Source organism: Monopterus albus, unplaced genomic scaffold (assembly GCF_001952655.1).
Source record: "Monopterus albus unplaced genomic scaffold, M_albus_1.0 scaffold68.1, whole genome shotgun sequence".
NCBI lineage: Eukaryota > Metazoa > Chordata > Actinopteri > Synbranchiformes > Synbranchidae > Monopterus > Monopterus albus.
Window position 1 is genome coordinate 1,300,531 of NW_018127948.1, and position 19,478 is coordinate 1,320,008.

The window sequence follows — 19,478 nt, forward strand, 5'->3', positions numbered from 1 at the left end:
CTAGAGATACATGCACTACTAAACTGTTTTCCATATTACATTGTGTGTGTGTGTAAATCACTGGCTGGACCCTGTTCAGAGGCAACTCTATTTGTGACTTAATGAAGCACTACATTCATTAACAGCATTGGAAATGCCAGGAGGTAGCTGGGGTGGACGGCAAGTATCATGATCACTCCCTAAGTGCTGTGTGCCTAAACATAGCCATAAAAAGATGAAAGTGCCTTAGTCAGTACAAATAGATACTGTATGGCAAGACTGGGAATTTTGATGGATGAAGAGAAAAGTTCTGTGACTGTTTTAATGATACAGTATGTTCAGCACCAATTTTCAGAGCATGCGGCTGCAATTACATTTCTTTCAGAGCATATTAGAATTAGGAAAACAATGGTGTTTGTTAAAATGACTCTTTTAAGGCCCATATCATCATAATTACATTAATAATCACTGAGTTAAGGTTTTGTGGCTCCATTTGCTCTGATTCTGACAGAGTCATAACCTCTCTGGCTGCTAGAGGGTTTGTAAACCCATTAAGTGCCTGATCAGGAAAATCCTCTACAATAGTTCCCCTGTCACCAGTCACCACCAGTCATTCCAACACCACCAGTGCATCTCTTCTTTGTCCTAATCTGCTGCTCTCCTATAGCTTCCTGCTGTTGTGTAGAGTGGACTCACCTCATGTGCACTGCAGGTCACGCACTTCTCCTGCTGTGATAATCTCTGTTAAACCATCTGCAATGTCATCTGCACACAGCTCCAGTCTTGACTGTGAATGTCGCTGCCATGCAACAACAGAGCATATACCTCCTTTCTTACTGTGTAGCAGATTTCTCAGATGGCAGTTGAGGCTCTTAAGTACTCATTGTCAGATCAGAAAAATTATTCTGACACCGGTAAAATATGAAACTTTCTGTTACCACTGTTTGTCCAGGAGGATGAAAAACCGTTTCTCTCCATATTTCAGTTTCACATAGCAAACAATACAATTTGGACCTTATCTCCATACTTTTGGTCATCATTCTATTCGGTAATAATTTCACCGTTTTCAGCAAGTAATTAACAAAGATGATAAGTCATCAAACGCATATAGTCAAGATGATCATTTAACACCAGATAGGGCTTTGATTCTTCCATGATAAATCAGGAAAGATTAAGAATGATATAATCAACCAATAACAATTGCCTATAAGTCAGTGTAGCTCTTTAATGCATGAAAATTCAATTTACACCAGTGTTTCTCTCTTATACGTTTCTCTCTACTGTTTATACTTGCAAGGTTTATTTCTGAACTTTTGGGGGATGGGCAACAACTGTGCCTGTACTTCAAAATTAACTTAATCTCAATACATGATGCAGTATATGCTTCCATAGATGCACACTGTTCACTGAAACATCCGTATGAAGATAAAAAGTGAACAGTGCAGTGTAAGCATAATGTGCCTTTGAGCTCATACTCTATAATGCATCGATTTTCCATCGCTTCCCACATACTAAGAGAAAAATACATCAGCCATTTAAAATATGTTGGCTGTCCAGCAGGGTGGAGCATACCAACCACTGCTTGGCTAGCCACTGTGGCAAAGCCCCTGCAGTGAAAATCACAAAGAACACTTAGCAGGGGTACAATCAAGGACAGGGAAGTTTAACTGAGGTCTCAGAAATCTCTGTTGGAGCTCAACAAAAACCCAGAAGGACCCCACTGTTTCACGGTCATTGAATCTTTTCAATTCAAGCTGTGTAAAGGGCCAGGATCAACACTGAGTGCTCTGCTATGCAATAGCCTCCCTCTCTCTTTCACATCCCCCAAGATGACAAATATTGTAGATATTGGGAGAAAAACCTTGAGCCATCGACTCAGAAAACAGGAGAATCAGTCAACAGAAAATCATGGTAAATGATTTTTCTTAAGCCCATCTTGATCTTAATTAAAGTATAGCAGTAGTCCAGTGTGTTTTTGTCCCTGGTGGGGCAACTGACATGTCTGTATTTGGACAATTTGTGGGTCATGTTTGCGCTGTTAAAATCCCCCAAGATAACGAGCAGAGAATCTGGGGGTTTCTGTTCTATACTTATTATCTGGTCCATGCATCTGTACAGGGACAGCTGTTCACAAGCCTAAAAATAACCCACAATCTGTTGTCCATGGTGAAGAAAGCAATGCAAACACAGTGAAGAAACCCTGTGGAAACCTACCAAAACTGTTCACAGACACAAACGTTAAAACACCACATCCAGACAGAATGGACACCACTGAATAAGGTCAATGGACATGAAGCTGTGTTAACAATCCTGGCTGTGAAACAGTCTCTTTTTAAGAGAGAGATGGATTTCTGATAAGTTTAAGTGATTATTCTATCATCAGAAGATTAGTCAACAATTCTGATAATCAGTATGTTGTTTTAAGTTATTTATGAAGTAAAAAGTCAAACTTTTACATGTTCTAGCTCAGAGTTGAAGGACTTTGTGTTTTTCCCATTTTTGTTATTAGATGAAATCTGAGATTTGACCACTGTGACAGTATTTGTGGTTATCCTTAAATTCTGGGACTGCCAGGCATACAGAACTCAATACAGAGCACGGGCTGTTAGACCACCATGAAGACCAGTAGTAGTAAAGGAGTGAGTAAAAGCATGGACAACTATTTATTCTGCAAGATTCACAAGAGCGTCCATCACCAAAACACCCTCTGTCCCTCTCACAGCATCAATCACCCACACATGGATTAAAGCTCTTTAGAGCAACACCATAATGAGGCTGCTCTCAAATCTCGTTTTATACTGAAAGAAAGTTTTGGATGTCTCTAGCTTCACCCTAGTGAGTCTCATGGACACAACCAAGCTGCTCCTTTATCACCCTGTAACCCAAACATAACACTGAAACTGTTGGTACTGACTGACTTACAGTACAGTACAATGCAATTAAACAGGAGGAGTTGAATAACATTTGTTTAGCCCAATATTACATAAACACTGTTATATTGTTTTGTCATTTAAGTAATTTGACCCCGTCATGCCACTAAAACTATGTATCTCTTCTTATATTAGCCTGATACCATATGAGTCTACATCCTGGAGTCATGAAGCCTCAGTAGGTTAAAAACTCCGGCTTTGCACACATTTATTTCTTATTCTCTTTATTGGTGGTTTGGTCAGAGACACAAACACTGATGCTTTTTGTGTTAGTGTCAATATTACTGAACATTAATTTACCTAATAACTCGTGAATCACCCTCTGACTCACTAAGAGAAAAAAGATGAGAAAGATCAGAATTATATAAAATAAAACTGTGCTTTTCAGATAGCAATTTTGAACAGAGTCCCTGAATGACTCCTCTTGAAACTGTGTAGCCCTGGAAGACCTGAGCGAAAATGGTCCATTACAGAAATGGACAACACAGTGGAAGAAGGGCACCTTGTCCTTGCAGCCCAGCTCACAATGTATCACTGAGAATACAAAGCAGTACAGGCGCATCCTGGGTGTGATGGGTTTTCATAGCTCTTTCCACAGGGTAGAGCATAGCTGATGAGAAATAGTCAATTATTTAGAGTCATCACTCAGAGTCTGGGCTGTGTCTTTAGGACAGAGCCTCTGACCCTGCACAGGCATGTACACACACACACACACACACACACACACACACACACACACACACACACACACACACACAAAGACAGAGTGGAGTGAAGAGCCAGTCCAGCTAGCATAGAGCGTGCTACCAGGATCATTACCCTTGAGTGATTTTTGATTTATTTAATGAATGAAGCAAGTGATCGATTAAATTAATAAGACATTATGGTGGCATCAAGGTTACAAAACATTACTGTAACAAACATACAGTTTTGGCCCTTGTTCTTTCAGATGGTCTTTGTGAAATATTGCATGTAGCAAATCATTTTGTTACTAACTAAGGCATTAAATCTCTGTCATTAAATATTAATGACATACCTTCAGCCACTGGAGTTAAAAAACATCTGTACATGCAGTTCAGAATGAATGTGCAAATTACAGTCACATGCGACCTTACAACAAAAGAACAATCCTAATCAGTGTCACACAAGCCCCTTTCACACAGAGACTGCAGAAAACCGTGTATTGACCCCCCTTCAAGGCGGCTTTTTCGATTTAAGCCCTTTTACACTGAGCTTAAAAAAGCCGGCAAACTGATGAGGTTTCACATTTTACCCCGGAGCACTACTTGTATGGCCACTAGCGCAAGTCTGCCTTCCCCAAACTGGTTATTACTGGGTCGCCAGTTGGCAGAGTAAAAAACTTAAGAAGAAGAGCGCTCTTTTTCCATGCTGATCTGTTAAGCTCAGATGCAGCAAAGCTCTCACTCTCTCTCTCTCTCTCCTAAACCTTATCTCAACCTTCCACTGAAGTTCGTGAATTTTCCTGGTGGGTCAATAAGATTTACTTGCAAACCGCTTGGACATTATACATCCTAGAAATTCAACAGACCTGCTGCAGCGACACTGCTGGTGCAGCCTTAACAGCTGTGAGAGCTGTTGCCTTCACACCTGCAAAGTAGATGTGGTAGCAAATAAAACCTGGAGATAGAAAAACCCACGGTGCAGAAAAGGAGCAAGAGAAAATGAAAAGGGACTTGTTGGCTGATGCTGAGTGCACATAGTAGCTAACAGACTATAAGAGTAAACCATGGACTATAAACAGCCGCTGTGTGTGACCATGAGCAAAGCAGCATCAGAGGAGTGGGCAGGGATCAGGTGATGTGTCACTGAACCTTTGTTTTAAATAGTAAATGGACTGTATTTATATAGCGCATAGTGTGTTACACTGGCCAAAGCGCTTTACAGGAGATGATACACCATTCACACACCGATGACGACAGGCTGCCACACAACGGCGCTAGTCAAGCCACCGGGAGCAATTCGGGGTTCAGTGTCTTGCTCAGGGACACTTAGGCATGCGGGGAGACCGGGAGTCGAACCACCAACTTGCTGGTCAGGAGACGACTGCCCTACCTCGTGAGCTAAGTTTGTTAAAAGGGGTGAGATATTCAACATTACTCTCAGCAATTTCATTATTGCCGTCATGTACTTTTATAATGAAATAAATATAGTTCATATAGGCTACATTTTAAATTCAGTATTTATTGTGTTCATTATCAGTAGATTACAAATGCAGGCATTGTAGCATGTCGTGATGTATTTTTGTAAGTTTGGGTCCCGGAGAGAGACCAGATTTCTCTTTTGGGTCACAAGCTGAAAGAGAATGGGGAAACCACTGCCCTAAGTATCACTTTACTGTGGGACAGAGGTCAGATGAGTGCATCCCTATTAGTCATCATTCACAGCTAAATATGTTTGTCATTGTTACATATTGTATCAATTTTCCTAAGATGAAACTAGGAAATGAGTCTACAACACTAAGTGTAAACGAATGACCAGAGATTACAAAAAAAAGCTTCTTTTTATTTTTCTTCAAATTTCTTATACAAGAGGCTTATCCCATAGGAGATAAAGGAGGGAAAAGTTAACTTACTGGCAGATTATTTGGGGTCAGCTCATTTTATTAAACTATAAGCAAGGATATGGAGGAGAGAGCAAGGAGGCAGAGAAATTATACAGGAAGAGATCAACACATCTATCACTTGCTGTGCAAAGTAAAAACTTGAGTGGAAAGCACAAAGTTTGGCTCACTATAGACTTCAAGGACATGTGCGCGTGCGCGCGCACACACACACACACACACACACACACAGATAAGGTGTCAGAAGAAGTTTGAATGAAAAAGGCACTCAGGGGACAGAAAATGCTGTCAGAGGCGAATGTGACAGAAATGCAGGCAAAACCTGGAACATGACACCTTGTTCACACAGGAGATGAAAACATCAGCGTAGCTGCTTGGGCTGAAAATACACTCTTCACACTGTCCAGCAGCTATATTATTATACAACACATTTAAAAGAGGAGAAAGCCCCTGTGAAATCAAGCACTGTTCAACAATGTTATTCTTGTTTCTATAAAAATGTAAACACAGTTCAGAGTAGGAGCTAATGAAAACTGTTCACCTCCTTCACTTTCTGAGCTCGTATGCTGATATATAGTACGGAACCTGTAGTTCTGGAATCATCTACACAGCATGTTTGTCAACTGAGATGGTCACCGGTGCTCAGCTACCCATCAGATAATGGCATGACTTCATCACCTAGATCATTTCACCAAGAATGACTTGTCACTTACCTGATCATTTTGAACTGTGAAACACAACGTTTATTAAAGTAATAGAGAGAGGCGTTGCTTTCTTTTTTAATCATTTTTGGCGAGTCTAAATATACAGACACTGATTTACAGAAAGCAAATCCATTTGTTACTTTTTGAGCTATGCTGTGAACAAACCAAGCAAAAAACAAATGCTGGTAAAAACATTCCCTCCACCTTGGCTGGTAAAATTTGTAGCCTAAGTTCTGACATTAAAATCTGACCTTAAAAGATGAGCTCATCTTGAACAAGGAAAGGACAAGTTACAGGTAAAGTCTCTTACAAACTAATGGCCCAAAAACAGGAAGGTAAACAAAGGCACATGCTGTTGGGAATCAACACTTACCAAAAACACCCGATACGCATCTTTCCTTGTGACAGGGCCCCAGCATGGGTCTGTATCGTTGTACTTCACACTTCCAGCGCTGCAGGAGTGGTTGCCACTGTACACAGCAATGCACACACAAACAACCCCAACCTTGTGAGAAACTGATGCACACTGCAGATCAGCATGAACTCTTGACAACTCATTACAACTTGTAAAGTGAAATGTCCGAGTTCACATGTTATCAAACAGTCGGATAGCTCGGCTAAAGGGAAAGCTACTGTACTGTAATGCTGTGTGGAGCAGAGGCTGGGAAAACTTTAAGAATATCACTTAAAAAGTAATCACAAACCCTGTCAGAGGGGGCTTTAGTAACATTAGCTGGTTCTGCTCATGCTACTGAGAAAACTGCAGTTTGTGCCTTTAGGCAAAACAAACTGATCTGAAGTTGCAGTTCCAACTCACATTTATTTTTGCTGGAAGGTCAGCAAGGTTTGGACCACAGTGAGGGAGACTTTAATATGACAAGACAGCATCAGTGTGCTATTGTTCATAGGTTATTTTAACGATGTGGAGTCAAAAAAGAATCCGTTCCTGTCCATGAAAAATATCATTTTTGTCCATTTCTCAGGTAAAACAACCTCTTTTTAGTTGAGAAAAGATGCCGACGAGAAGCAACATTGCCTCTCTCGCTTTATTTGAACGTCAAGACACTTTCACTCAAAGCCAGAATAAAGCTGTCATTTCCTGTCACCATCTTTGTTTATATGAGAAGAAACTGATTAAATTAACATTTTTCCTGGACGAGACTGGATTATTTTTAATCCTGCATTGTTAGAAGAGTCTACTGAGAATTGGAAAATACCTTCAGAATTTGGGTGAGTGTTATGAAACTATGATAAGGGGTTAAAACGGTTGGCAAGTCTCAATTTCACACGTTAATGGAAGACTATGTCTGTCACTCAAGTGTACGTAATACATGAGTCACAAGATGGGGCTAATGCAAATGTGTTTAGTGTTATTACTGATGATCACAGACAGCAGGAGAAAACAGAATAGAGGTTTAACCAGCTGAGAATCAGCAGTGTAAGAGACCAGACTGCCTGACTGACTTGAGTCGCTGTGTTGGCTGTGATAAACAGATTTGTTGTTTAGTGACCAAAATGGTATGACAAAGAAGAGATTTTGCTATTTTGTTTGCGTGAGTAAACCGTGTTTTCAAATTTACCTGACTTGTAGTTTCAGATTGTTCTGACCAGAGTTAGAGAAAGTAACTGAGGTAAAATGGGGGCAGTTTATAAAAGATCGTTCATTAGACTTCCTTTAAAACTTAAACATTTTGAAAATGTCTAACTATTAAAAAAAAAACATCACTGTCAGAAACACCGACTGTCACCACCCTAAACTTTTGTTACTAAAACAACACTAAAGGCGGGAATGGCTATTTCTGTGGTCCAGGCTCTGAGGGGCAGAGTCTGAAACCATATGAAACACCTTACTGTCACCCAGTCTGGCCAAAAGAGTTCCAATAAAAATCTGGCTGGAAGCATGTCAAGGCGACTCAGATGCCAGCAGCACCAATAGGAGGTCAGCAGACCTAAAGGCCTCTGTCGGCAAAGCTTTATTGTCTTAATCTCGAGTTCAGAAGGTGACAATGGAATCAAAGTGTGGACTGAGGAGCAAATGAGATGAAGACAGACGTGCTTTGTCTTGCCAAAACAGAAAGTAGAAAATGTTCCAAATGCTCTTCAAGAAAGGCAACTATTAAAAAAAAAAAACAATCTATAGAAAAGGTATATTTCACAATAAAACTGAGAATGAATGTGATAAAGTATACTCATCTTACCAGACAACCTCCATTAGTGATATAGGCACGGCTGCTGCGTAGATGGCCAGGTCTCCATACAGATAAACTATAATGCAGATGTAGAACATATTGACACCGACTGAAAGACAAAAATGAAAAGATAAACTGATGAATGACACATGGATGTGAGCAAGATTGTCTGTGTGAATAAAACAAAGTGACATGAAGTCAAGAGGTGATGGAGAAGCACATTTTTCATCTTCCAAACACTTCATGAATATTAGTTGACAGACCATGTGGGTCAAACTTTATGGCTCCATCTCTATTAAAACACACTCTCTTCCGCTCGATACATCCCTCCATCCGTTTTCCGGGACAGCAGCCTGTACTGCAGAGGTACATCTTATTGGTCCAATAAAAAATATTAATAGCATTCATTAAAAAAAGGAATCACTCCATGAAGAAAGTTTTTCTAGTCAGCCACAGTCTCTTAACCGTGTGCCCTCCCATCTTTATCCACACACCCAGCCCAGCTGCCTTTGCCAAGCCAAGATTGAGAGCTTTCACCAGCAGATAGATCGTCACAGTGCACTGCACATCCATCATGGTCCTGAATTCTCAGAAGGGGGTTCAACTGTTCCAATTGGACCCCACAGTTAATTCATTACTACCAAGGAAATTAGAGAACAGAGCCTGTTCTGAAGAAATAATAAAATTGACATTTAGAGCTCTACGAGCTAAACCAATTGCTTTATAAATTAAAGGCTGAAAGTGTCTATCAACAGTTAAATTAGGCTGGGACAATGTTGAAAAAAAGGAATTGTCAGCTTAATAAACAATCATTCATCTAGTTGTAAGACCCGCATGTCTAAATCGGCTGGTACTCCATTAGGGCTGTTTATTTTATTTATGGATTAATCTACAGATTATTTCCCAAATTTTTTTTTTTATCTATTAAAAAAATGCCCATTACAGTTTCAAGTTTAAGTCGTCTTTATAATGGCATAAAACAAAACATAGAAAATACTCATGTTTAGCATTTTAGACTGTGTATAGACCAAACTGTACTACTATGGCCAGTATTAGCAGGTTTCTCTCTATCAGCACACCGCAATGGGGGTCGTGTCTGTGAATCAATTCAAAAGCTACAGCCTCTTTAGCAAGAAGCCACATAACGCCAACTCTCAAGTAAAAGTAACACAAAAGTGGCAAGGACTCATTCTGTGACACAAAAGGCTATTTTTCCAAATTAAAACTGGGAATATGCATTTTATTTCATTTTCAAGTACTTCAAATAAATCAAATACATCAAAGGAGGTAATCAATAGAGATGACTGTACCGATTTAAGAACATTTACTACGTTATACTTGAGCTGATCTGAAATGTAATCAAGTATTTAAAAAATTAATCTAGTGCTATTAAGATGCAAGCAGTGCGACACAAACTGTTTACATGTTGGCTATAAACATAAACATCTAATGAATTATCACATTTCTGACTTTCCTATTTTATTTCCAGTTCAGCCACAGGGTCCTATTTTGTCCGCCCCATGTTGTACATGTGTAAGGCTAGACGGTTGACTGTAAAAACGATGGGCTGGCTAAGAGCTCTCAGAAATGACGCCGCCGCGATGCAAGCCCCTCCCCAGTAGGTATAGGTCATAAATCCTTCCTCCTCTATGTTCATGGCTGGGACATGAGCCAGACTAAAAACAAAGATTTCCCAGAAGTCACTTCTGTGGTTCTTGGTAGATATGATCACACTGCTGTGTGTAAAACAGTTACTTTTCTGTCTGTTTTTAGTGGGTTATTTGATGCTATAAGAAGAGGTGTGTTTTGGTTGATTTGACAACTTTGGGTGTTGTTGTTGCCCCACATCTGGTTGCCCCACGTCTGGTCGCTACTGCACAGAATCTAGTTGCAAAAAAGCAAGATGGCAGCCGCCTTAATCGCAATATTTTGGCTTCACTTGTGCATAGTGGAGGGAGTTGTTGACACCATGTCCATTGTATACATGTCAGTGGGCTAGACAAATATAAGAAACAGCTTTTATCTTAATATAAGAAAGACGGTCATACAGTTGATTCAACGCCTCTCTAAATGAGATGAGGTAAACTTTATAAGTGTCATAAAAGTATAATTATTTGCAGGGCATTAGCTGGCCCCAGTTCTAAACAGGCAGACATATGTTTTAAGAGCAAGAAAATGAGAATTAAAGCTCCCCTCATTTTAAGAAACGATTCCTTCTGTAAGCTATAATATCTCCTACGGCACAACATGCACGAGACATATTAGCGGCTCAGTGGAAGACAGCAGAAACAGGACATGCTGTACTGTGCCGCTGCTGTCAGTAAGTGATAGCAAGGCGAGAGCTCTGCATGACCACAGGGATGCAGGTCTTCACGGCACTGTAACTAATATTTCCCAATTACCCAGAGCCACAGGCAAAAATGCTGCAAAATGAGCCTTCACATAAGAGCCTGGCCTTTAAAGTAGCTGTGAAACGTGTCCTTATCCATCTTCACTCTGACAGCAGACGTGACAACCTCTCTGTGAGATGCTACAGAAAATCAAACAAGGGCACATTCAGTCAAGTGTATAACATGGGCTATTTTACTATACTGTAAAGACTTAGCAGGACTGTTATCATGGTGTAATCAGAGATTTAATACTGTACATCACATAAGAACAGGGCAACATGCAAGTACTGCGTGTATGTATTAGTTTTATAAAAAGTCTATATGTCCTATAAGGTCAAGTTGTGAAATTTTTTATGGTGTTTGATCATAAATAACTCATCATGCCCCTGCAATAAAGGAGAGCAAAGTGTAATTTAACTTTTTAATTCACCTCATTAATCTTTCTCTCCTTATGTTTAACTTCTGCTTCTTGTGGGAATATCAGGGTGAAACTGTGATGAAGTGAATTTATAGATTCATAAATTAAATATAAATTGAGCCACTCCTAGGCAACAACGCCATTAATAGTATGTCTCTATAAATAAGCAAGCAGGACGTTACAGAGTTGGCTAATTTAGGTCTGTCTTGTGAACACTCAAATTCTGTGTGATTGCAGGTAATATGAGACTGAATCTCTGTCAACACACACATCATGTGATAATACCTACCTAAAACTACAGAACTCCCCTTTGGGGAAAATGTATTTGATTTGTACTTTGTGTTTTTAGTTTGGCTCATGTCCCATCAGCTAACATGGAAGAGGCAGGATTTATGAAAGATACCACAACCAGCCACCATGGGGCGATTGACCAGTGATGGCTTCACTTCTGGGAGCTCTTAGCCTGTCCATTGTTTCTATAGTCGGTGATCAATACATAGACTGAGTGGGATGATAATAAACTTATCAGTGCTCCCCGGTGGACAAAATACTCCTATTACTACTGACAAACACTGATGCAGTGCATCTGCCTGTTAAACTCCAATGATGATACACGTGCAGCTCGGTTCAACTCCGTTTATTCATTCCATCGCCATTTTTTACTCCACCCACTTCCCGTGTGCACCCACGACAATCTTCCCCCCCCTTTAATGCACTTTGACTATACGGGATAACATTAGCTAACACAAAATGCAGACCAAAAAACACTGAACATAATAACTGCAATCCGATGGTCCGGTAACTTAATGTTAATGACAACTTAACAAACTCACTATATACATATACATACATATACACACACACACACACACACACACACACACACACATATACATACTATATATTTTTTTTTTTAATGGTCTCTTAGGCTCAGTTCTTTCAAAAAGAAATCCAAAGTGTAATCTAAAGAAGGTGCCATCGTCCTTCACTGAGTGCTTTCAGTAACTGGAGAGATGATGCCCCTTTTGCTGCGAGACTGTCAGCGAGTTGGTCTTTTGCGTTGGACCACAACACTCGCTCACCCTTCTGTGTCTGAATCGGTTCTTTGATGCTGCTTATTTCCAGGCGAAGTCTCTTCTCAGCTACTGACTTTGTGGACTTAAGTGCATCAACAAGTGAATGATTGTCTTTCACACAGGTTACTGGCGTTGCATGTTCCGTGTCACCAGCAGTGAGTTCAGAGAAAAGCATTGCCATAAACAGTGCATTATCAATGCCATCTGATAATGCGAGTGTTTCACCAGCAAGAGTGCTCCTCACAATCCTTTTGACCCTTTTTGACTGCCAGGAAAGGGGAGAGAACTTTCCATTTTCTCCCATTAGAACAATCAAGTGTCCACCTTGAGTCCCACCATCTTGGAGGTTGCCAAATGATGCATCACTGAACACAACCATCTGAAGTGCACTGTCTCTGCCCAAGTTTTGAAAGTTCAGTCGTACCTTTTTTGATGAGTTTGCACACAACTCTGTTTGCCTCATGAACAGTTTGTACAGTTGCATCCTTAATGCTTGAAGCCAAGTTACTGCCATCAAACAGTACATCTGGTCTGCTCTGTCGTGCCACCCAAAGAATTTGACAAATCTTTGATCCGAGTTGATCCTTTTCTTTCTCACAAAGAGGCGAGTTGTGTTCCACAGCTCGAGAAGGATCTATGAGTATGGGCTGTATGTGCTGAATATAGTTATCCTGGTGCACCTGCACTTTTCCTTTAGTAGTCTCAAAGTCCATTCCCACATAACCGAAGGTGTTGTGTTCCTCCCGTCCTACTTGAAACATTGACCTAAGGTGAGGTATCACAGTTGTAGAGAAGGTTTCTGTGCCTCCCCACATGAAGTCATCTACATGACAGGCAAGGACTCCCATAACGTTGCAGCTCTGATCCTTCCAAAAGAACACAGCCAGATCCACTCTAATCATTATTCCTCCCGCTTTTAGAATGATGTCTTTTACTCTGTTGTACCAGTACAGTGACGCATCAGCCAGACCATATACACACTTTTTTTAAACTTCCAAAATACCCCTTCACACTTTGCCTCTGGGGGAGGTTTAACATAGAGATCACGTGACAGCTCCATTCCCTGCAGAAATGCAGATTTTATATCCATGGAATTCAGGGTCCATTGCTTTTGACAAATAACTGCCAAAAGAAGCGGAAGTGATTCAGAAGCACATGTGGGCGAGTCCTTTTGTAGCTCTGAAACCTTCAGCTCTTCAAAACCATGAGCCACCAACCTGGCTTTAGGCACCAAGCCATATACAGTCTCTTTTAGAGTGCAAACCCATCTGGTTGAAATGCACTTTTGTCCTTGATCCTCAACTTCCTCAAATACCTTATTGTCACTCCAGTTTTTTATCTCATTCTGTTTTGCCAAGTCATATGTGACATCTTTTGTTATCAGAATATCTTCACAATCTGTGGTGCCAGCATTATTGACACAAGGCTCAGTTTGGAGGTTCTCCACATTCGACAGATCCACTGATTTAGTGGTGCCTGCAACATCAGTGGGTTCAATAAGCAAAATATTGTACCAGTTTTTGTATTTACCCGTAGCTTTTCCTGCACGCCCTTGTACTTTAGCTGTATGTAAAATACTGTTCTCACCATCTCTGTATTTCACAATCTGCCCTGCTTTTAGCACAACACTGTTGTACTTAGCTCCAACATTTATCTCCGTGTCTTCACTAGGATATGGCTCATCATCAGCCTGTCCTCTTAATGGTGACTCCTGTGCATTCGGTGTGTGTCACTGGATGTTGCAGTTCTGTTTCACGTTTCTATTTGTTCTCTGTTGTCAGCGTCCCCTTGTCTTTGTGTATGATCCTCAACATTTACTGCATCTGTCTGTGTGACAAGCCGATCCTCATTCTCTCCATTCACCTTTTTTAGTCTGAGCCGGTGCACTCTGATGCAGATTCCTCCATGTCTGACAAACACCACTGCACCATCCTGACCGATGACAGTTCCTGGTCCTTTCCATTCAGCACAATCAACCCTTTTGTAGAACACTTTGTCACCCATGATGTAGTTTTCATCTGAATTACGCACTTGCTTTCTTAATGCTCACTGAATCCTCTCTGAGCACTCTGCTTCAGCAAAAGCCTTTCTTGACACATGCAAGGCAGAGATGTGTGCAACCCATTCACTCTTTGTAGTCCCTTCTAGTGCTGGGGGCTTATCAGTTAGCACAGAGGGTAAATTGGGATTCTGATCAAACACTAACTGATGAGGACTGTAACCATGGACGCTTTGCAGCGTGTTCTTTGCCATAAGAGCCCAGTCCATTGCAGTGTGCCAGTCACGTGTTGCTTGCCTTCACTTTCTTCAATATCTCTAAGTGTTTGATTGTGTCGTTCCACAAGCCCATTGCTCCACGGGCTGTAAGCAGCTGTTGTTTTTATCTCTATGTTGAAGTTTTCTGCCATATCTCTCACTTCATCATTATTAAACTCTCCACCATTATCACTAAACAGATTTTTTGGTGGACCATGAACACTTATCCAGTCATGGATGAAATGTTTTATTATTTCAGATGGCCTCTTCGTAGTCAGGATGCTACCAGCACTGAACCATGTGAACTGATCAATAATGTGGAGATACCACACACCTGGTTCGAGTTCATGCAGATCCACAGCTACGGTTTCATTGTACTGTGATGCCAGTGGCATACCAACTGCAGGCTTTGGTTTAGCTTTACCATGCCTTTGACACACTTCACAGTCATTCACAATCCTTTGCAAGATTACACTGCACTCAAGAGACCTTATTTCCAGAACTACTGAGAAGTCTCTGTAATCTGTCAGCAGGAGCATGGCCAAATTGTTTGTGAAGTTTCAATAGGATTTTGTGCTTCTCTTTAGTGCTCATTTTGTCTGTAATGGTCAAAATCTCCTCCTCTGAAGTACTTGTCAAAATCTGCTCTCCACACTGAGTGTCTTCAGGTCTTTCCTTTTTATTCATTATGTTCACACAATAGTGGCCTGAGCTAGTGAACTCCAGCTTCACAGGCTTGTTGAACATCACAGCTTTATCTTTTTCCATGTCTAACACCGTTCCAGCTCTTTTCAAAGATGTTTTGCTCAACAGCAGTGTTATATTTGCTGGCACAACTTCTGTTTCAATTTTGCACTTTATTTGTCCAACTGTTGCTGGAATTTTCACCTTTTTCACTGAATACACCACTTTCCCATCTCCAAACTTGAAAGGCCTATGGTTATGTGTTTGTCTTCTTTAAATTATGACTCATCTTGGCTCAGATCAGCTGTGTATTTTTTTAACCATTCCTGTCCACATACAGTCCGTGTGCATACTGTGTCTATTATTGCTGTGCCAAAGCACTCAGTCATGAATATTTCAGCTTCAGATAATGTCTCTTGTGTACAAAGTACTCTTCAATATCCTCCGTTTCAATATCTTTTGTTAGTTTAACCTGTTCACCTCTGTGTGGGCAATCCTTGGCCCAGTGGAAAGTGCTTTGACACACTGCACATTCTGATCTGCGGCCATACCTATCAAGTGGGTTTGTTCCCGGAAGCGGTGCCTTTTCCTGTCATTTTTTGAAGCAAACTTATTTCTCTGCCATCTCTGCTCTGCTATGCAGGCTGTTTCTTTGTTGATTCCAACTGTTGGGGTTGATACGTTTCCTGTAAAAATCCTCTTCAATGCGGATTTCATAGATGCATATGTCAGATCTGCACATGCTGTCAGTCCTAGTTGTCGCTCCTTCATCTCCAAGCATGCTGTGTCTAATAGCTTGAAAGCTAACACTGCATCGGAAGTTCCATTTTGTACTTACGCATTCGAGAGTAACGCTGTTCAAAATCAATAGTGTAATCCGTCATGGAAACACTACTATCCCTCGTAATCCTGTCAAAACTCGTGTAAGCTTCGTAGGTCCGATCCTTTTCTTCTTTAAGGAACAGATCATCAAGTTTAGTCAGCAAAGTGGTCATGCCAGTGTCTTTGTTTAAGTCATCTACCGGTATTTCCATCGCTGTCTCTCGCGCTCTGCCCGAAAGCGCCAAAACCACGGCAAGCGCTTGTTTACTCTTTTCCAGTCCGGTAACTCTTGTCCATATTCCGACTTCATTCTTCCAGCTTTCATATAGCTTCCCTTCTTCGAAGGTTGGTGGTACGGTGTAGTTAGAAACCATCCTCTGCTACCAATGTTAATAAACTCCAATGATGATACACGTGCAGCTCGGTTCAACTCCGTTTATTCATTCCATCGCCATTTTTTTCACTCCACCCACTTCCCGTGTGCACCCACAACAATCTTCCCCCGCTTTAATGCACTTTGACTATACGGGATAATATTAGCTAACACAAAATGCAGACCATAAAACATTGAACATAATAAATGCAATCCGATGGTCCGGTAACTTAATAAATGTAAATGACATCTTAACACTGCCAGCCAATAACAGCATGTCTCAGACAGACTAATCTTATTGTACTGTAACTGCTCACAACATTAGCTTGTGAGTGGAAAACTCAGCGTTATGATATAGAAAGCCCCATTCAAACAACTCAAGTATGTATCAGACAGACAGACAGACACAAAGTAGTAGGGAGAGTTACAATGCAATACAATGCAGTAAAAACACTAGATCACAGAAAACAATTTGACCCACTGGTGTGTTGTCCAGTTCTTATTTACACTCAGAAAACCTTGTTTTCTTCAGACTTGAGCCAGAAATGAATTTCCTTCTGATGTATCGTGCAGGGCTGAACAGATTACAACAGTCCTCGCTCGGTTTCATTTTGACAAACAAATTAAACTTTCATAAACCAAGCTTGCTTCCTGGGACTAAATCTGTAATAGCAGATGGAGTGAACACTGGCAGCCATTATATACCCCCTGAAATGAAATTAAAGCGCATCTCCACAAAGCTAACACAGGTAACTATAATAGTAGTGACTTGTGGAAAACAACTGGGCTGTGAGCCGCAGGAAACATATTCATTGACCGTTGCAGTGGCTCAGGCCCTCCAGATTTTTATTGCCTGTGCTCTCAATGCACAAATATGACATTTCAGTAAAAGTCACTCAAGGATTAAAAATGGATGTGTTGGGCTCTCATTAAAGACAGAAGGCTGGGTTACAGGAGAGTAAATTATTCTTCACCGCCACAGTCCTCTATATGTCAAGGGAAGTACAGTTCCCGTTGAAGAAACAATCTTGCCATTTGCCCGGGCACCATGTTCACCAGTACATCACAGAGGCAAAAAAAAAAAAAAAGGCTGAGTGATGATGGTGATGCAAGGATAGCGCTCTCTTAGTCTCTCCTTGTGACTTTAGCCAAAGGCGTCTTCTAATCACCTCTCAAATCATCAATGTGAAGGCTATAAAAACACCTTTCCACAGCGGTGCAGATAAACCAGCCTCCATCAACATTCCTGTCAGTGGCAGCAGTTCAGGCTGATACAATACACATGGCCTTATTCCAAGCCTGCCTTACTGCTGTTGCTATGTCAATTTCAGCCCAGGGAGAAGTCAAATACCCTCTAGAGTGCCTCTTCAACAGCAAGAAAGATGCCTTTTCATTTCAGGACAGAGAGACAGTGTGCAACCATGTCTGCAGTTTATTATCTGTGAAGACGGGCGAGGTGCCGTTTAAACCGTTTTAATGTTCTGTAACTATTTATTATCTGTGAAGACTAGCGAGGTGCTGTTTAAACCGTTTTAATGTTCTGTAACTTCAGCATAGTATAAGGGAGCTGTTTACTCTCGTTCTTGTTATTTAGCTCCTTGAACACAGGAAGAAAGGGCTACATATGCCTGTCAGTCCATTGTTTTTTTTAAACTATCTAAAAGTGATTGAATATCCTCCTAGTAGCCTGACTGACAGCACCAGAATAAATATGCCATAAGTAAATTATTATCATTATCATCAATCACTTTACCGGTTATTTCCTCAGTCGATTAATCGTGTGCTCTATAAAATGTCAGAAAATAATTAAAAATGTCCGTCACAGGTGTACATAATAAAGTGGATGGTGAGTTAACATGCACACTGTCTAATAAACACTAAACCCAAAAATGCATGGATATTTAATTAACTAACACAGAAGACTAAGAAAACGCAATGGGTAATTACGATTTGAGGACCTGACAACCTATGAATTGGCAGAATAAAGAATTTATTTTACACTGAGGGGAATCTACAAGCCGTGCAGCATGACGTATTGTACTCCGACTGCATTTGTGCAAGCAGTGACCTGCAGCTGTATCGGTGCTATGGGACTTTTTACATAAATTATGATTAGCCCGAGCATGCAGAGGTCATCTAGGGCAAAAGGTCAGCTGAACAGATCTATAGTCATTTACTGACACAAATTAAGGACAGAAATGAAGTCATCAGGGCTGTATATCTAATTTAAATAAGTACTAACTGTGTCTGTAACACAGAATATTAGAAACTGTCAAGTACTGAAAGCTGGCATTGAATGAATGAGCACATATGTCATTTATTTTTAACTCTATTTGCTCAAACTTACCAAATTACATGAAAATTTTAGCCAACCTTACAGTACTTTTAATTAGGTATAATACATAAATATATAAATACATGTTTGTAATTACAAATCAGTACAGTCAGGAAAGACAATAGAGCTGCGTCTCCCCTTTGGTGTTCATCTAACTCATTTCTGATTAGAATAACCGGGCTGCTTTCCCATAGTGTAGGCAAGAGAGGAGAGAAAATTCATTTCCTTGTTATCAATCGATGCCTGCACGTGCCTCACCTGCACACAGGCTGTTTCACGGTGGGAAAGGTCATCAGCAAAAATACATTTTTGGTGCCTCACTTTTAACAGGCAGAAGAGTCAAGTGAGCCACAAGAGGCTGCATGGCTAGAAGCACACAGCAGCTTTAACAGCATGACCTGCATGAGCGCGTTCCTATGTGTGGGTGTGAACGTGAGCCGAGTGGATGTGTGTTACACTGTGTGTGCCGGCTGCTCCACCTAGTGTTGAGACGCTGAAGGACGAGATGTGTCAGATCTGAGATGATATTGTCAGAGCTTTGACCTTTTGTTGTTCCTTTCACTCACTCTGGTCGTCGACATAATGCAAGTAGACAAGGGGACAGTGGAGGTGAGCAGAAGGGGCAGTTTCATGCCCACACAGCCAGGACAATGTACCGATGTAAATGAGGAATGTAAAGCTGCAATGTTTTCGCCGTCTCTTGTTCAAGGTGATTCGGCATTCAATTTGCCACCACAATTT

The 19,478-nt window shown here is 40.8% G+C and overlaps 1 protein-coding gene across 1 annotated transcript in view; it reads right to left on the reverse strand.

Moving 5' to 3' along the window:
* tmem104 (transmembrane protein 104) overlaps positions 1–19,478 on the reverse strand; it is a 53,733-nt gene that overhangs the window by 23,663 nt on the left and 10,592 nt on the right. The window contains exons 7-8 of the mRNA XM_020604928.1: positions 8,393–8,492; positions 6,568–6,664 (exon numbers count right to left, since the gene is read on the reverse strand). Coding sequence (XP_020460584.1) covers positions 6,568–6,664; positions 8,393–8,492 — 197 coding nt within the window. The remainder of the gene's footprint in view (positions 1–6,567; positions 6,665–8,392; positions 8,493–19,478) is intronic.